The sequence below is a fragment of the Dermacentor albipictus genome, chromosome 7 (assembly GCF_038994185.2).
Source record: "Dermacentor albipictus isolate Rhodes 1998 colony chromosome 7, USDA_Dalb.pri_finalv2, whole genome shotgun sequence".
In the NCBI taxonomy this organism is placed as follows: Eukaryota; Metazoa; Arthropoda; class Arachnida; order Ixodida; family Ixodidae; genus Dermacentor; species Dermacentor albipictus.
Genome location: NC_091827.1, coordinates 14732909 through 14751577, shown reverse-complemented (window position 1 = coordinate 14751577; position 18669 = coordinate 14732909). Strand labels below are relative to the sequence as shown.

The following is an 18669-nucleotide window of genomic DNA, read 5'->3' as shown; positions in this document are numbered from 1 at the left end:
GTACAATTTTAGAATAGATTTTTTTGTCGGAATTATAGTTTGACAACTTGCTGCTTGAGTATCTTTATACAAGCTTTGCTTGAGACAAAATGCAAAAAGAACACCCATGTACCATGCATTGGGTGCACATTAAAGACTGCATTGGGACATTAAATACACCCTTTGGGGTGTATTTTGCCCCCAAACAATAATCCTCATCTGTCTTGCCCGCATTTCCTTTCTTTAACACTGTAAGCCCAGTACTTCCTAGTCACAAATAGCTTGCGCATTATCAGCTTGACACAGCGTTCTCGACAGGCAAGTAGCGAGCACCGAGTTTTCAAGAGAGGAAACGCAAGCAAGGCAGATGATTGTTTGGGGACAAGCTAAGCCCCCAAAAGGTGTGAACATTTTTTTAGAGTGCAGGTGGTAAAAATTAATTAAATGGCTTGCCTCATGATCGTATAGTGGGATTGGTGTGTAAAACCCAAGATATCAACTAACATAGCCTTCATCCTCTTGAGTGACATGGCTGCAACAACCACAACACTGTTTGTGCATCTGATTAGGTGTTTTGATTTCGGCACAGCTTTTGAGTGGTCTAGCACACGAACATCGAAATTGCATGAAATTGTTGTTGTCACATTTGTAAATGGTGGACGTAAAGATTGCATGACATTACACATTGAACCGGACAAAATTAACACAAGTAAACGGATTGCCCTAAGCTGTGTAACCTTTAAATATTTGCTTCACGAAAACTTCGATTCAGGACGATTTGCAGGTGTGCATATATCTGCACATATCTGAATATCGATATCCGTTGCTTTGTTGTATGTTTCGTTGATTTGTATTTGAATTAAGAATGTAATACCCTCCCGCCAAACCCAGCACACTTGAAACACCAAAGCATCGCTTGGTCACAGCTATGCGAAGAACATTGAAAACGTTGGCCCTAATTTATTGGTAATTCTTTTCTTGCATTCACCATAGACAACTACATATCGAAAAGCATGTAACAAAATACATCTTACCATAAGACAAAACTGCCATCCACAGGACTGTGACAGCCCTGAAAAAAAAAATAAAACAGAAGGTTGTATCATGATAGACAAGCAAAACATTTTGTTCCTTTTCTCAAGATCTTGTGGATTGCATGCATTTATTAGGCGAGACTAAATAAAAGGTCGGGTATCGACTGTCACTGTGGCACGATTGTCACCCTGACTGCCCAGCAAGATGCAATAGGGCTTCCAAAGCCCTGCTCAAAAAATAAAATTCCTTTATTTTAAAGTTTCCATTTTTATCTTTGTCAAACAAATAGCAGTAGTATGATGGCTTGCTCTTGTTTCTGGTGAAAATTTATAGGTTTTCGAAGTTTCATACAGCCAGTTTTATTGCTACGGACCAGCACCAGTGATGAGAAAGAGGCCAAGTGGTTCTCCGATTGACGGCAACAATTTTTGAGGTGATGCGAGGTGTCACTTTTTAGTCATTTACTTGTATTCGCATGTCTGTTTTATGCATACTGACTCTCGTCTGCATCTTTACACGTAACGTCTTGGCAGAACTAGTATTTGTGCTAGTTGGTGAACCTTACCGGCCATTGATCTCGATCGAAGTGCTCTTGTCTTGTCCGAGAAACATCTTTATATTGATCATGGTGTCGAACAGCTGCGTCAGCATCAACAACAGGTGGATCGTATGTTAGCAAATGCATTGTTTAAGCTAAAGGTCGCACACCTCAAGTCTACCTCAAAACATACAAAAATTAACTCATCAATTGAGAAACTGAATAAAAAAGTATATAACTGTTCAGTGACCATATTGGCTACCAGCATGCTGTGTACAAATGCTTCATGTGGCCGTGTGCAGATGCAATTTAAGCCTTACACCACACCTATATAATACATATATAATATATATGGCTCTGTACATATGTACAGAGCCATATATAGCCCTCTGTACATAACTATGTAGTATCACGCTCGAAATTTTCAGGAACGTGATCGAGTGCTCGGAAAGAATTTATATGCTGCATAGTCTGCAGTCGCCTAGAATGTGTCAAGGTATGAGGGGTTTGGCATGCGCTATCTGCTTGTAGCAATGCCACGCAACTAAAGTGGTTTAACTGTAGAGCTACAATAAACATTTTTCTGAAAATATGCGTCCCGTAACATTTTGATCGGGACTTCTACGTGCTGCTTTTTTACACAGGCTGAAACAGCAACGATACATGGTTATTTCACCTAGCCCGGCGTTTAAAGTGGGCATATAAGAGCCGTCAGCGAACACATATTTGATGGACTTTGCGCGGGCGGCTGGAGTTACAGCTTTAAATCGGTACAGGGGCTAGCGCGGCAAATTGCGCGTCCGCCGTCTGCTTTCAGGCGCCTACGGAACACCGAGGGCCTTAAAGGGGCTTTAGAGGGCCTTAAAGCCCCTTGATAATTTGAAAGTAGCGACACTCTCCTCCTCACGGCGCTTTCCTCCTTGATTCTCCTCGCCCGCCGGCTGCGCAGGGCACGCTATTCCTCCTGGGCTCCCGCGGACGGGCCGCAGGATTCTATGGAGGCGTGTTATATTGGGCCAGTTGCGCGCCCCAGTGGGGTTGAAAATTTTGAGAAATGCTAATAACAGGATCGATAATGCTGGAGGCAACGTTTATGAGGAGGTTGGTTTTTTCTTAAAGCCGTATGAACGGGGTATACTGATTTAAAGGGAGCTTTGAGGCGAGTTCTATACTCCAGACAATTTTTCTGCCACATGATCAGATGCTTTACTTCGTGCGTCTGGTCTAGTATTGCTTGTGACACATCCCTTTGTGTGTGGCTTATTAAGCGAAAGCCTTAGACCTCTGTTTCAAGGTCCCGTTGTGAGCTACAGAAAATATCACGTGACCGAAGGAAGGCGGGAAGCGAACCAAAGCATGTGCAGCCGCGTATAAGAGATGATTAATGATTACCAAAGTAATGATTGATTAGTGATTGCATTGTTGTTCATGCACCCTAATCCACCCCAATCGGTCTTAATACCCTTTCATCAACACTTCACCTCAATCCACCATAATCCACCTTAATTCTCCTCCACGCACCTAAATCTTTATTCATGCATCTTAATCCTTCGTAATGCACTCTAATCCTCCTTAATCTTCTTTAGTACACTCTAATCAACCTTAATCCTCCCTAATCCACCTTATGTCAACCACTAATGATTCATTAATTAACTTGGGTAATCATTCTCTCATACAGGGGTGGACATGCTTGTAGCGTTCCTATTTAAAGGACACAGTAGACGTAAAGCATTGCTGTGGAACTGGCGTCCATCTTGTCTACATTTTTATTCCCACCTCCTTCTTCTCTTCTCCTGTCTCCCGGTTCTCGCGCTTCTTCTTCTTCTATTCGAAGGCTCATACCGCTTCACCCTTCCAGGTTTCTTTTGCTAACCCCTCCTGGGGTAATACTTGAAAACGTTTCCAATCGAAGCACATTCAACTGCGCCCCGTTCACCAATGTACCACGCAGTCTTCAATATTCCCTTCTGAGTGGCTGTCTTTGTCACAGAGTAAGGACCATAAAATTTGGCACTGGATTCTCTTACTCCTTTCCTAACTAGAATGAGGTCGGTGACTTGAATGTCTGGGATATCTAAGCAATGTCTCTTGTCAAAATTTTGGCCACGGCGGCCGCATTTCGATGGGGGCGAAATGCGAAAACACCCGTGTGCTTAGATTTAGGTGCACGTTAAAGAACCCCAGGTGGTCAAAATTTCCGAAGTCCTCCACTACGGCGTGCCTCATAATCAGAAAGTGGTTTTGGCACGTAAAACCCCAAATATTATTATTATTGTCAAAATTTTGTTTCATTCGTTTACGGTACCTCTCCTCCTGCGATTTTTGTTTCCTCTCCTCGACGATCTTGAGATTTTCTAACAGCCCCAATTCACGGTCCGCCTGAAGAATAGGGGTCTCTCCTGAAGAAGCGAACTGCGGGCTACATCCCAAGCCACTGGTGTAGGAGCGATTGTGATGTCGTACAGCTGCTTCTAAAGAGCATTTCCAACCACCAGGGAAACTATCGTACATCCTGATGTATTGTTTTACATCTCGTATAGCACGCTCTGCAAGCCCATTCGCTGCGGGATGGTATGGCGCACAGAATTTGATTGATATATTATGGTCTCGAGCCCATCTTGCTAGCTTTTCACTCTTGAACGCTGGACCGTTGTCACATACAATCGTCCTGGTTGTCCTAAACATTTCCCGTTCGAGAAGGGCGATGACACTATTCGCATCTTCTTTTCCTGCCCGTGCCGCGACCATCCTGGTGCATTCATCTATGGCCAGAAGAAAAGCTTGCGTTTTTCGGACTCCTTCTCGTTTCTTATTCAGCTCGGCAAAATCAAGGTGTATAACTTCAAAAGGCACGTTCGAGTGGCAAGGTATTATCATGGCGTCCGTAGGCTGCTTATATTTCACTTTGTTGACTTGACAAAGGTGGCATGAACGAACGTATTGCTTGACGTCTTCTTTCATGTGAGGCCACGTAAATCTCTTGACTAGCTTGTTGTAGGTGCGCCAAAATCCGTCGTGTCCTCCAGATTCTGGGCTATCGTGGTACAAATAAAGAACCTTTGAAATCAGCGTTGGCGGGACTTGATAGCGACCTTCCATAAACATCAATTGTTCAGTGCCTTCCCACAATTTTACTTCATTGATTTCTTCAGATTGTTCGGCCTGTATCATCAGTCTAGACAATGCATCTGCATCAGTCAAAAGGGGTCCAGGTCTGTGGGAGATGGTGAAATCAAATTGCTGCAAATAGTTCACCCATCTGGCGATACGTCCCTTAGGTTGGGTCATATTCAAGAGATGAGTGAGGGCCTGGTGATCAGTGAACAAAGTAAACTTCGCACCTTCTAGGTACGTACGGAAGTACTGAATTGCTTTAAGGACTGCAAGCGCTTCCTTTTCAGTAGTGGTGTAGTTGACTTCAGGTGGCTTGAGGGTGTAGCTGTAGTAGCCTACTACGTGTCGCTTTTCTCGGCCGGATGCTTCTGGACATTTCTGGTACAAGACTGCACCTGTTCCATAATGTGAGGCGTCGGTATTCAGTTCAAAGGGTAAAGTGAAATCTGGTATGCGTAGAATAGGGTCAGCAGAGATTCTGTGCACCAGATCACGGTAGACTCTCTCACATTCCTTATCCCACACAAATGGAACTGCTTTCTGCGTTAGGCGCGTGAGGCATCTTGTTTTTATGGCAAAGTCTTTTATGAAAGGTCTGAAATGTCCTGCTAATCCCAAAAACACACGCAATGAGTGGACGTCATATGGTTTTACCAGTTGGGATATCCTCTCAACGGACTCTTGTTTCGTGCTTTTGGTAGTCCCATCAAAGACTCTTCCAAGAAACACAACTTTTCTTTGAAAGAACGCACTTTTCTTAAAATTAACCTTGAGGTGTGCCAAGCTCAAGGCATTTAATACCTGGGACAGGTGTTCCTGATGCTCTGCCTCTGTTTTGGAGAAGACGATAATATCGTCGATGTACACGTTACAAAAGACACCTAGGAAAGGCTTCAGGACTTCGTTCATTATCTTCTGGAACCATGCTGGTGAGTTTTTCCAGCCGAAAGGAAGCCGGTTATACTCGTACAGGTCGAAGGGCGTGATAAAAGCAGTGTACATTTTTGTTTCTTCGGTTAGCGGGATCTGCCAGAAACCTTTGCACAAGTCAATACGTGAAAAACATCGGCAACCACCTGTCTCATCTATAATCGTGTCTATCTTCGGCATGGGAAATGGTATAAGCTCTGTCTGGCGGTTGAGAACCCTGTAATCTGTGCACAGTCTGAAAGTTCCATCTTCTTTAGGCGCAATAGTTATGGGAGAGGCGAAGGGTGACACCGAAGGCCGGATTATATTCGCGTCTAGCATCTCCTGCAATTCCTTCTTCAACCATATCTTGCGCTCTCTTGACATGTTATAAGGCGATTTTCGGATGACAGTCTTGTCGGTTAGTTCGAAAGGCACCTTGTGTGACGTCATCGCTGGTGGGTAGCTTCCTATGCATACCAGTTCAGGATAGGTCGTTGCAATATCCCTCGCGCACTTGACAACTCGCAGGTTATCTTTTCTATCAGGCTGTGTCTCTTGCCTTGATAGTCCTTCCACTAAAACAGCATCGTCCCAGTAAACGTTGATTTTTAGTTTCTTTATATCTGGTCTGGATAGCAGAAAGTCATACGTCACCCCCTCAATCACCAGTACTTCACTCTCTATTTGATGACCTTGGAACTCGATGTTTACTGAGGCCCATTGATTATGCATTGTCACTTTTCCGTCGTAGCCTTGCACCCGTAGTACTCTTCCACTATGCAGGTGACTTGCATCTACCAGCTTGGCATTAATTATAGACACAGAGGCACCGCTGTCACCCAAAGCCATCATATGTCTGTTTCCCACTTTGACAGGGATGTGAAGTAGGCTAGAGCAAGTTAAATAAACAGTCTCAGTTGTGGTCATCGGGTCGGACTGATCACCCTTGTTTATCAGTTTTGTTGTCGTCGGAGCCTCTTCAGCGTCCGAAAGGAGGGGAACGGGGTCGCTGTCGACGTTATGCACCCGACCTCTGGGAGCGCGCCAACCCAAGTTCTCTGTGCCGCCTGCAAGGCGGCGCGGTTCTCGCTGATTACGGCTTGACCAATCCGCGCCGGACCGTGTGAAGCGACCGCTTGAGCTAGCGTTTATATTTTCTTCAGAAGTAAATGATATGTCTTGAAGGCACTCCAGGAGCCCGTCCATAGTTTTAGGTGACCGTATTTGCACTTGCTTCAGGACTTGCGCGTGCAGTCCGTGCATTATTAGTGCTACTACGGCAGACGGAGGAAGCAGAGGCTCGGCCAGCTTTAAAAGGCGGCATTTGTCAAAGAAATACTCGACGAGGGAGCCTTGCTTGAATTTGAAATTAAGCGCGGCGTCCCACCTTTGCACTGGGTTGCTTCGGAATGTCGTCAAGAATTTTTCTTTCCACTGATTCCAAGAGTTGCCAGCCTCTTCAATAATGTGCAAATCATACCACTTCCGTGCAACACCGCTTAAGTAACTACGCATGTTAGTAATCTTGTCCTCATTAGAGTGCCAGTTGTTCTTCCCAGCAGCATAGTCATAGAATTCAAGCCAACCTTCTGGACTTGATGACATGCCGTCGAATGCATCGGGTTCTACAAATTTAGTCACTGACTTCTCAGCGTTTAAAGAGCTTATAAGCGATGTCACCAGCTGGTTTTGTTGCGAAATCTGTTCTTGTTGTAGCCGAAGTGCTTTCAAAACGAGGCTCACCTCTTCCGTCGACGACTGTGATCCAGAGTCCTGTCGACGCATCGGTTGAAGAACTAATTCGTCGAAGATCACCAGAGGCAAGTTCACGTTCACAGCACCCTTCCGACGTAGTTCATCAGGGTCCATGGAAGCCTTCTCTAAAACCAGGTTCATGAGTTCTGCCGAGTTGAGTTCGCGAGGTAGTTCCACCGCTGGTTCATCTTCAGCTTGGTATCTCGAAAAGATGATCTTGTCCGCGGAGGTCTCCTCAAGGAAAAATCTCACCCACATGTTGGAGTTCGCTGTCGGCTGCGCCAAAATAATGTAGCGTTCCTATTTAAAGGACACAGTAGACGTAAAGCATTGCTGTGGAACTGGCGTCCATCTTGTCTACATTTTTATTCCCACCTCCTTCTTCTCTTCTCCTGTCTCCCGGTTCTCGCGCTTCTTCATCTTCTATTCGAAGGCTCATACCGCTTCAATGCTTAGGGTCCCCTCTGGCCTTCCTTGGGTCACGTGATACTTCCAGTTTAGAACGCGACCTTGAAACATAAATATCTAAAGGCTTTCGCCTTAAAACTAAAAAAAAAGCTCAATTTTGACTAGTGAACGCTCATCACCTACAATACTACGGGGATACTTGCCACTAATGTTTTTCAGGGCGCAAAGCAGAATCAATAATACTGCGCTTCCGACTGAATAACAACAGTTAGCGACGTGCGAAGTGATGGAGCCACCCCAGAATATTAAGCATACTGAGGACAACCACAACAAAAACGCTGGTGAGCAGGCCGGAAGAATGATTAAAAAATAGAGCATTACGGGATGCTTTGCTGCGAGCTATAAGAAAGACACCTCATCTCGCAAACAACGCTGTTCTTTGTCAGAACAAAGTTGCTTCGGCCAATGTCATGCAGCCACTGCTTCCTACGCAAACCGTTACGCTTTCGTTGTGGTATCATAAAAACGGCATAACGATCTTCAGGCTTCTTGCTGCAGTTATATGCGCAACAGCCCGGCATAGCGCTAGCACATAGACCAGAAACACTGCGCACAACGTTCGCTACGCCGAGCTAAAGCACCGAGCCAGCCGTGCTCAGGAGGAAAATGGCGCGAACGAAAAAGAAAAACACAAGCAAAACTCAAGATCCGCGCGTTTCCAAGGGCAACGGCAGGGAGGCCAATCGTCGTGCAGAAAAACGGGGGCAAAACTGGTTGCCGCGGGGGGGGGGAGGGGGGGGGGACACGCAAGGGGCGAGGAGGAGGCGATGAGGTGGCGCGGCGGCGGCAGAGTTCAAAGAGTGGCGGTACTTTCAAATTATCAAGGGACTTTAGAGGGCTTCAGTTCGGAGCGCCACTGGTGGCGCGCTTTGAAAGCAGAGCATTAGCGCGCTGCGGCTCCCAGCATCGTTCGCTCACCTAAAGTATTCTTTCATCGTGCGTTTGGCGAAAAGAACGCCAACAATCCCAAGGCAAAAACAAAAATATTGGAGAATGATCAGCAATTGTGGTGTCATAAACACCTGCCTGTACATAGATATCAATATTGCACAAAATATGATATATAAATGTGAAAAGCAGAATCAAGTGTCTTTTCTTACTATAGATCACTATCATCATCACCACGATCCTTGAATATATGACTCTGCCTAGGCACTACAGAGGTTGTTTCTTAGTGCGTGTTGTATGCATTTGTCCCGTAGACATGCCGGCATTGCGGGTCGGGTCGGCTGGGTCAAGTTTGTTTACATGCGTAGACATGGCGGCTTTGTTATTGTCACGGACGAAGGAAACTCAGGAGTGGCCCTGACGTCACTCTTTGTGAAGCGAAAGTGAAGCCGGAAGTTGGCGTTGCTCATGGCGTTGCTCCGCATATCTGGTAGCTCTCCTCTCTTGTTTACATTTCTCGCGAAACCACGCCGCGCTACGCGCAACCGTGCTGCACGGACCCGCGCGCTCCGCAGCTATACTAAACTATCGTTAGCACGTTAGCATGATTCCACCAAAGAGGGCAACATTTCCCGCGGATATTAACGCGATAGCGTTAAGGAGCTCGTGTCGCAGAAAAGCCGGTGTCGTCGGTGTCGGCGTCCGCGGCGTTGGCCATGAGCGATAAATCACCGCAGGCACTTCATAAATAAAAAGCTACTTCCAAGATGTGCTGGGTGGGAATCGAACCAAGGTCTCCGGATTGTGAGACGGAGACGCTACCACTCAGCCACGAGTTCGATGCTTGAAAGCGGTACAAACGCGCGTCTAGTGAACGCGGTGCTGCCTTAAAAACGTGCCGTAGAAAGTTATACTGCGGTGTATATCGGTAATTATGAGCCTGTAACTTACAGAAGTCGCATTTACACGATAGCGAAGTACGTTTCCGCTACATTTCTTCTGCGCTTACCGCACACGCAGAGCCATCTTGCGGCAAACACAGAAGACCCCATCCTCTCAATGTACGGCGCAGTGTACTGCTGTACGGCGCAATGTACTGATCTCCACCTTGCGGGTTTCCGCAGAACTTCTACGTCAAACTCTTGCCTTTGCTTCGTGTTGTCGACAAATTCGACTTCGCCCTGCCATCTGCTAGCCGCCTGGTTAGCTCAGATGGTAGAGCGGCTGCCCCGGAAAGGCGGTGGTCCCGGGTTCGAGTCCCGGACCAGGACGAATTTTTCTTCAGCTTTGAGGCCTTTCTTTCGAGGAACCCGTATGGGTTTCCTTTGTAACAATTGCTACGAACGGGTGGATGTCTGTTTTTCCCTTTATTCATTAACGATTGTTTAAGGCGCAGATATAGCGTGGCGTGCGCGCGCGCGCGCGTCGAACTTCGCGACGTCGCGCTGGAGAAAAAACTGTCATCTAAACTCCAGCGACACGACGAGACCGGCGCCGTCGGGCGCGTTCCAATGTCCCCGGCGTGTGAATGGACGTCAGACTCTGGAGTTTTGCAAGACACGTAGCGCCACCTGCCCTTGCGTAGAGGCAGTAATTGAGTAGTGCGAAGCCCGACTCCCTTGCTAAGTTGGCCATGCAGCTACCGACTGCGAAACAACGATTTAGCGAGATTTTGGTCCATATTGCGAGTGTTTTGCGCATTTAACTCTCAGACAGAGAGCTATGAATTTCTACGCTAGTCGGACGCGCCGCCGAACTGCCATAAAGCGCTTGCTGGCTCACTCTTCAGACTGATGGCGGAAACGACGGCAACCGCGATAGCTCCGTGCGCTACGAATAAACGCCACAATCGACGCTACTGTTGTGTTGTAAATTGCCATGAACGTGAAGGACGGAATAACAACGTTCAGTTTTACCGATTTCCTTCGCGATCGTATGAAGGGGAAAGGCGAGAGCGCTGGATACGGGCCGTTCAACCTGTTGTGTAATAGGATTACTTGCATCCTCGCAACACAGCGGCTCGCATGAGAAAGTGCGAAAATTTTGTTCTTCTGTAATTGCGTTGCGTAGCCTTGACGGAAGACCGTGGTAACCAAGCGAAAACTCAAGAATCTGTAGCCGCCACTTCGCTGGTAACAGAAAAAACAACGTTGCGAACCATCTTGCTTATGTGCCATCGATATCTCCACCTTTTAACAGACGTCCGCCTCCGCTTGACTCAACAAGTGGAACGGAGAGATTTGGCAGGTCAGCTTAACCAAACATTTTGGTTCGTTTATGAATTCAAAATTCTCTTCTAGAGCATCGTTGTATCGCGAGCTCTTTTCTACTTTCCGTATTTTGTATGTCCTGCGCCGATACAACAAGCACGCTTCGCAAGTGCTGAGCCTGCTCGACTGCGTTTTTCAAATGTGAGCAATAAAGTTGCTGTAGGAGCACTGGATGAGTAATTGCGAAGTAACGCACGTGTGTAAAGAAAAAAAAATGTCGCGTTTATTTACATTTATTTGTGCGCGCTTGTTGCTCGAAGCGTCCCCGAAAAGTTCAAATTAAGGTATTAAGCGATACTGTAGCTCCTGCGAACCGCCGTGGTTGCTCAGTGGCTATGGTATTAGGCTGCTGAGCACGAGGTCGCGGGATCGAATCCCGGCCACGGCGGCCGCATTTCGATGAAGGCGAAATGCGAAAACAACCGTGAGCTTAGATTTAGGTGCACGTTAAAGAACCCCAAGTGGTCGAAATTTCCAGAGTCCTCCACTACGGCGTGCCTCATAATCAGAAAGTGGTTTTGGCACGTAAAACCCCATAATTTTTTTAGCTCCTGCGAGAAAGAAATATGCAGCGCGTAGGCACTGTAGGAAGCTTACTTTCGTTATGGTCGCACGCTGTTTGCTGCCTTGGAAAACGTTTTCTGTTTGCTGCCCTGGAAAAGGCTATGAAATTATTTACTCTATGTAAATGATTGCGAGACAAAACATTACGATAAAATACATGAGGTATAGGAGATTCTTAAGTCTTGTGTTCAGGACATATTCAATATGAACCAATTTGAAGTGCTTTGATTTTTATGCTGATATGCCTTTAAACAAACCTGATGCTCTCTGTACTTGCGAGTTGCAGCACGCCGAATTAACACTTGAGACTTTATTTTATATTGTACACGTACTTTGCCCTGTTGACCTTCCTTTCCGTAGCGTGGATGGGCGGAAGAAGCTTTCCAGGTCCTTGATTTTTGGGAAACCGTGCCTCAACACAAACGAAAGTCTATTGTGGCCTATGCACCTTCGCTTGCGGACAGCTCTCCTTGCACTACTCAGTTAGCGCCAAGGCTGCGATGGGGGCGCTGGTGACGGGTTTTTCCGTGACGGGTTTTCCTTTGGTGTCAGGTACAATGAGTGGGAAAGAAACTTGGCTGGGAGTAACGTATTTGTGGACCGGAAAAAATTGCACAGAGAAGAATGAAGAGTTTGTGGAATGCATAAGCGCTGATATTAAGGGTTTCGGGAATGGTGCTGAGATTGTCCTATTAGTTGACATGAATGCCCACATACAGGATTTAGATGGCTATACCGACAATAACGGGAAGTCAATGCTAGAACTTTGCGAGCAACATAACCTCGTGATCGTGAATACAGGGGCTAAGTGTGAAGGACAGATCACGTGGGAAGTGGGAAACCGGCAATCGACCATTGATTACTGTCTGATGACAGAAGGAATTCATGATAAGTTGAGATAAATGGCCATCGATGAGGAAGGGTTTAACAGCATATGGAGTACCATAAACGCATCATTTTGAAAATGGGATATGTAGTTGGGAAAGAGAGCAAGGAGAGCAAAATTGCCAGTCCAAATTTGAACGCTGAACAAATAGCAAATATAGTCACTAGAGTTGAGGAAGAACTTGGTAAGTGGCCAAGTAAGGAGTGGGAATATGGTGAGCTTCTAAGTGTAATAACGACAGAAATACGGAAAGAGAAACAACATGGTTCGTTGGAAAGGAAAAAAGAAACTGAAAAGCTGGTGGAACAAGGAGATACGAGAAGCGATCGCCGAACGACAGAAAGCATCTCGAGAGCACAGGCAGGCAAAGAAGGCGCAGTTGCCACAGGATGAAGTAACCAGTAAATGGGAAATATACCGGGAGAAAAATTCTGTGGTTCAAATACTGGTGCAAGCAAAATTAAAATGTGAAATTGAACGTTGGTTGTCAGAAATACGTGAGAAAAAGAAGGCTGCACCTAGAATATTTTAGAATCACATAAATTTATTAGGCAGCAACTCAACAACAATACAACAACATATCCTAGACGAAGATGAAAACAGACTGGAAGGAGAAGCGGCAATAAATTGCATCCAAAAAGTAACAGCCAAATCTTTCCAAGGCAAGGACAAGATTGTATTTGAAGAAAAAAAGAGCATGAAAGAGACCCAAGTGGAAAAGGAGCTGGTGCTGACAAATTTAGACTGGAAGAAAGCGGAAGAGAAAATTCCTAAGCGCACAGCCACAGGGCTAGACGAGGTTCCCGTTAGGCTGATAAATGAAGTGGGACCAAAAAGTAAGGAAGCTCTGGTGAAAGCAGTGGAAAAAACTTAAAAGATAGACGAATACCAGACAGTTGGCGACAAAGTAGAATGAATTTAATTTATAAAGGTAAGGGGGAGAACGACAGAATTGTCTCGTATAGACCGTTGACTATTACATCGGTAATATACAGGCTAGCAATGCAGGCAATCAAATTAAAGCTTCAAGCATGGGCAGAGAATAATGGCATTTTGGGAGAGCTTCAGAATGGCTTTAGAATAGGTAGGCGTTTGGATGATAACTTGTTTGTTCTTACTCAGTGTATCGAAATATCAAAAGCAGAAAGGAGACCGTTGTATGTGGCCTTTTTGGACATTACAGGAGCCTACGACAACGTAGATCGCAACATTTTGTGGGATATTCTGGAACGGGAAGGCTTAGGTAACGATTGTATACAGCTTTTGAGAGAGATTTACCTAGAAAATACCGTTTGCGTTGAATGGGAAGGGATGAGGAGCGCGGAGAAAGTTCATATCAACAAGGGACTGAGGCAGGGGTGCCCTTTATCCCCGCTGTTGTTTATGATGTACATGGTGAGGATGGAGAGGGCGCTAGAAGAAAGTAATATCGAGTTTAATCTCTCATACAAACAGGCAGGTACAGTAATAGAGCAGCAACTCCCTGGTTTATTTTATGCGGACGACATTGTGTCGCTCGCTAACAAGCAAAGCGATTTGCAACGTCTGGCTAATATCTGTGGACAGGAAGGCAACAATTTAGGTTTGAAATTTAGTGTTAGAAAATCAGGTGTTATGTTATTCAATGAAAACAGTGAACAGACAGTGGAGATACAGGGCCAAGAAATACCTCGGGTAACAGAATATAAATACCTTGGTATATGGATAAACGAAGGCAACGGATATATGGAAACACAGGAAAAAACCATAACAGTCAAGGGGAAGAGAAATGCAGCCATAATGAAGCACAGAGCGCTATGGGGATACAATAGGTACGAGGTCCTCCGAGGTATGTGGAAAGGGGTAATGGTTCCAGGACTTACTTTTGGAAATGCGGTTGTTTGCTTTAAATCAGGGGTACAATCAGGACTCGACGGGAACCAAAGGTCAGTGGGTCGCCTCGCATTGAGTGCTCACGGGAAGACTAAAAATGAAGCTGTGCAAGGGTATATGGGCCGGACTAGTTTAGAAGTGAGGGAAGCTCGCAGTGAAATTGAGTATGAAGAACGGTTGAGGAATATGGAGGAAAGTAAATGGGCTGGGAGAGTGTTCAGGTATCTGTACAGGCAAAACATTTATTCACAGTGGAGGAAAAGAACTAGGAAGCTTACCAGCAAGTATGCGGCCTGTGCGGTGGGCAACACAGCAACAAAGAAGGTCAAGCGGAAAGTCAGAGAGGCTGAATTAATCTCATGGGTGGCGGCAATGGAAAAGAAACCTGCCATGAGTAACTACTTAAGGGGAAAAAACGAAATTAGGAAAGAAACCATTTATGATAACTCAAAGGGAAGCTCATTACTTTACGAAGCGAGATCGGGATGCCATAGAACACGCACCTATAAAGCGAGATATAGGAAGGAAGAAGAAGCATGTGCTTGCTGCGGTAAAGCTAGGGAAACGACGGAGCATATTTTATTAGAATGTGAAGACGTCTATCCAGCGGTCGATTTAGGCACCACTGGCCTCCTTGAAGCCCTTGGGTTCAGCGGGAGCAGTGGTAAAGCAAACAGGTCCGCAATAGACATCAGTAAGAGGCGATTGGAGGATTGGTGGAAGAAAAGTAGGGAAACGACAAAGGACGGAGACGTACAAAAGCACAGTTCACAATAGGGTATCAGAAAATTTGGATGTGGTAGTTCATAGTGTTTTTTTCTTTTCATTGGTTAACCTAGGTAGGATATTAGGCAGCATAGTAGCAAGAGCTTGGTGGCGCAAGCCACCGCCCCGTTCCAAAGGGGACGCTCATAACATCCATCCATCCATCCATCCGGGAAGGCGCGAATGAGGAGTCCCGCAGCAGTACACGCCTCGTGCGTGACTCGTTTCGACGGTCATCTAACACAGATTGTTCCGCTGTATTGATTCAATGCTAACGCGCTACCGTCGACAGTTATCGGGAGATGGGTTCAGACGCGATTTTTTTTTTTGCGGCTTTTGTCCCGATGTACGCGCAGGACCCACGTGCTGGGAAAGTACGCGGGCGCAAATCTGCGCTTCACGCTTCCTGGCAACCTGACCGTGGACGACGTCGATTGGTTCGCGGTCTACTGCACCGGCTGCTCCAAGTCCCTGGTGCAGGGCACCATTCCGAAGCGCCTGAACGTGCCCCACAACGCGAAGTGGATCAAGAGGGTGGTGAGCTCCGCTCTCGTCTGGCCTATGTGTGATAACGTACTTACCGAGTCGAAGGGGATAAGGAATAGCGCGTTTCACTTGAGCGGCATACGCCATCTTATTTGTCTCCCGTGTATGACAGCCAGCGTGGAAGACAAGCATGTGCCGGAATTCTTTCAGCAGCACTGAGGCTTTTCTCCGACTTCGCTGTGTCAGTTTTTTTGTGAAGACAGCAAATCTTGGCAGTTATCATCTCGTCTCTACTTTGGATGCCACAAGAGGGACTTCGGAAAGTTGTTTCAGCAAAGAAAACGTGTTCGACTACCTTCGGCTAACGTGAAGTACCCCCATAACTTTGATAGCGGATTGTGGTTAAGATTAAATACCGAGAACTTTATTCTTAGCCTTAACGATCAATATCTCACTTTGAAACAGTTAATTAGTTATATATGATAAAGTATCCTTTCAAAACTTGATTTTCATTAATTTCGTATAAGAGGCTGAATGATAGATAAAATTAAAGCCAAACTTCAATTCTTTTGTCGTGCGTAAACGCTAATGCGGGTGCGTCTGTATGATGTCATGAATTTCAAAATCTTTTCTGCTATTTGTGCCATTCTGGCGCAGTAATGTTCAGTGTTGATCCCTTTCGAATGCAATGTATAATTTATCTTTAATTCTAAAAATAACTATGCCAAATAAGCAAATACCAAATAAGCCTCCTTTTAGGGCAATAGGGATGGTAATGTAGGCAGTGCCATTAGCCTTGCCATCCAAGACCTTCAGCGTGTCTGAAACAATGCTAATAAAAATTTAATCTCCCAACACAGCTCAACTCACCGTTTCTGTTTAGTGTTCATTAAAAAAAAATTCCTTTGGTGTACGAGGTCTGTCAGAAAAATATCCGACCTTTTTTTTTTTTGCGAACACCTGATGGATATGAAACATGCGCGCTTGCATCAGCCGACCTTGAACCTTCGTGCGCATGCGCGAATTTTTTACTGCCTGCCGATAGCCTCAGTCGCTGGGACGCAGCGTTTGAGTGAAGTAGTGCGCAGTGCTCTCGTCGGCTCTTTATTGCAAGGAAAATGGCGGAGCGATTGGAGCAGCGCCACTGCATCAAATTTTGCCAGAAACTGGGCGACAGCCAAGTGTAAACCATTCGGAAGATTCAGACGGCTTTCGGTGAAGATGCTATGAGCAGCACACCGATTATGGAGTGGTACAAGCGGTTTAAAGACGGCCGCACATCGGTGGAGAGCGAGCCACGCACCGGTCGGCCATAACATACGGAAATGACCAGGTTATTGCGGAAGTGAAAGCTGTGGTGATGCGGGACCGTCGTGTGACTTTCCGAGAAATTGCGGAAGAGGTGGGCATCGGCACTTTTTCTGCACATTCCATTATGACCGAAGATTTGGTCATGAAGAGAGTGGCGCCGAAATTCGTACCGAAGCTGCTCACGGTGGAGCAAAAGCAACTTCTTGTTGAAGTCTCACAGGACATGCTGGACCCCACAAACAGTGACCCCGACTTCATGAACACCATTATAACTGGTGACGAGTCTTGTGCGTACGGGTACGACCCGGAAACCAAATCGCAGTTGTCACAGTGGAAGCATTCTACGTCACCAAGACCAAAGAAGGCCCGACCAAAGGAAGTGATGCTGACTGCTTTCTTTGACTCCCGCGGTGTGGTACACCACGAGTACGCACCATAGGGTCTAACAGTCCCCAAAGAGTACTACAGGGATGTCCTCCGTCGCCTACGTGATGATGTGCGGCGCAAGAGACCGGAGTTGTGGTCAACAGGAAATTGGCGCATCCATCACAATGCTCCTGCACATTCCTCGATCCTTACTCCCCTGATATGACCCCCTCCGACTTCTGGCTGTTTCCCAAAAACCAAGAGGCCACTGAAAGGAGCGCGATTTCAGACAAGAGAGGACATTACTCTGCAACGACAGCTGAGCTAAATGCCATTCCAAAAGAGGCCTTCCCGGAATGGTAGAAGAATGGCAGTGGTAGAAGAGCTGGGAGAAGTGTGTGGAGTCCCAAGGAGACTACATTGAGAGTGATTAAGTTTCCAACGCTCCAGTTATGCCAGCTTCTTTTATACGGCCAAAGGTCGGATACTTTTCTAACAGACCTCGTATATGCTTCAGTGCAATGATCTATACCGGCGTTCTCCTGGAAATGCGAGGTATCGTGTTCGATTCTCAGCATTGGCGACCGCATTTCAAGTGTGTCAAGAAACGCTCGTGTATAGGGCTTTGCGTGCAAGGACCCCAGCTGATGTCAAAAATTAACCTTGCGACCACCTCCCGAACTAGTGCGCGCCTCGTGGTCCGTCGTTTGCTTCTGAACGATTTAACCCGCCCACTTTTCCTTTTTCTTTTTGCCGTTCTCGTCTGCGACAGTCGAGACTGGGCCTGCTGAAGATGCACGAGGCGCGTCAGGACACGCCGCAGTTCCCCAACTGCGAGACCGTCGTGGAAAACGCAATTCAAGTCGGGTGGAAAGTGGAGAAAGACGACATCACCTTCAACGTGCGCGCCGTAGCCGGTCAGTGGCCGCTTGCATGGCGTTGCCGACGGGGCACAATTTCTAAAGCCTGTACAACCTTTCGTGTTACTTTCAGGGTGACTTTCACACGTGCGTACATACGCACGCACGCACGCACGCACGCACGCACGCACGCACACACACACACACACATACATACATACATACATACATACATACATACATACATACATACATACATACATACATACATACATACATACATACATACATACATACATACATACATACATACACACACACAACGTAGAGGTATCTATGGTTGTTACCGCATGCGAGGTTATATTGAAAAGACGTCGAAAATACATTTGTCGTCCTTTTCAGCATGGATATATCTTCACACACACACACACACACACACACACACACACACACACACACACACACACACACACACACACACACACACACACACACACACACACACACGCGCGCGCACACACACACACACACACACACACACACACACACACACACACACATGATGAACAAGAAGGACGCTTAAGCTTCGCCTTTAAGAGT

The 18669-nt window shown here is 46.3% G+C and overlaps 2 protein-coding genes and 1 non-coding gene across 4 annotated transcripts in view; 2 read left to right on the top strand and 1 right to left on the bottom strand.

Moving 5' to 3' along the window:
- Nucleotides 1–18669, bottom strand: part of LOC139047715 (uncharacterized) — a 69382-nt gene that overhangs the window by 7137 nt on the left and 43576 nt on the right. The window contains exons 1-3 of one of the 2 annotated variants that reach the window (XM_070521680.1): nt 7322–7695; nt 1580–1653; nt 1014–1051 (exon numbers count right to left, since the gene is read on the bottom strand). The exons of the other annotated variant lie outside the window; for it this stretch is intronic. Coding sequence (XP_070377781.1) covers nt 1014–1051; nt 1580–1653; nt 7322–7591 — 382 coding nt within the window. The 5' untranslated portion in view covers nt 7592–7695. Of the gene's footprint in view, nt 1–1013; nt 1052–1579; nt 1654–7321; nt 7696–18669 lie in introns of those variants that run through there. 2 annotated transcript variants of the gene reach the window in all.
- Nucleotides 1–18669, top strand: part of LOC135914365 (protein Skeletor, isoforms B/C-like) — a 108849-nt gene that overhangs the window by 61831 nt on the left and 28349 nt on the right. The window contains exons 7-8 of the mRNA XM_070521679.1: nt 15403–15583; nt 17982–18126. Coding sequence (XP_070377780.1) covers nt 15403–15583; nt 17982–18126 — 326 coding nt within the window. The remainder of the gene's footprint in view (nt 1–15402; nt 15584–17981; nt 18127–18669) is intronic.
- TRNAS-GGA (transfer RNA serine (anticodon GGA)) lies at nt 9887–9961 on the top strand. The gene has a single exon. It is a non-coding gene; the product is annotated as a tRNA-Ser (tRNA).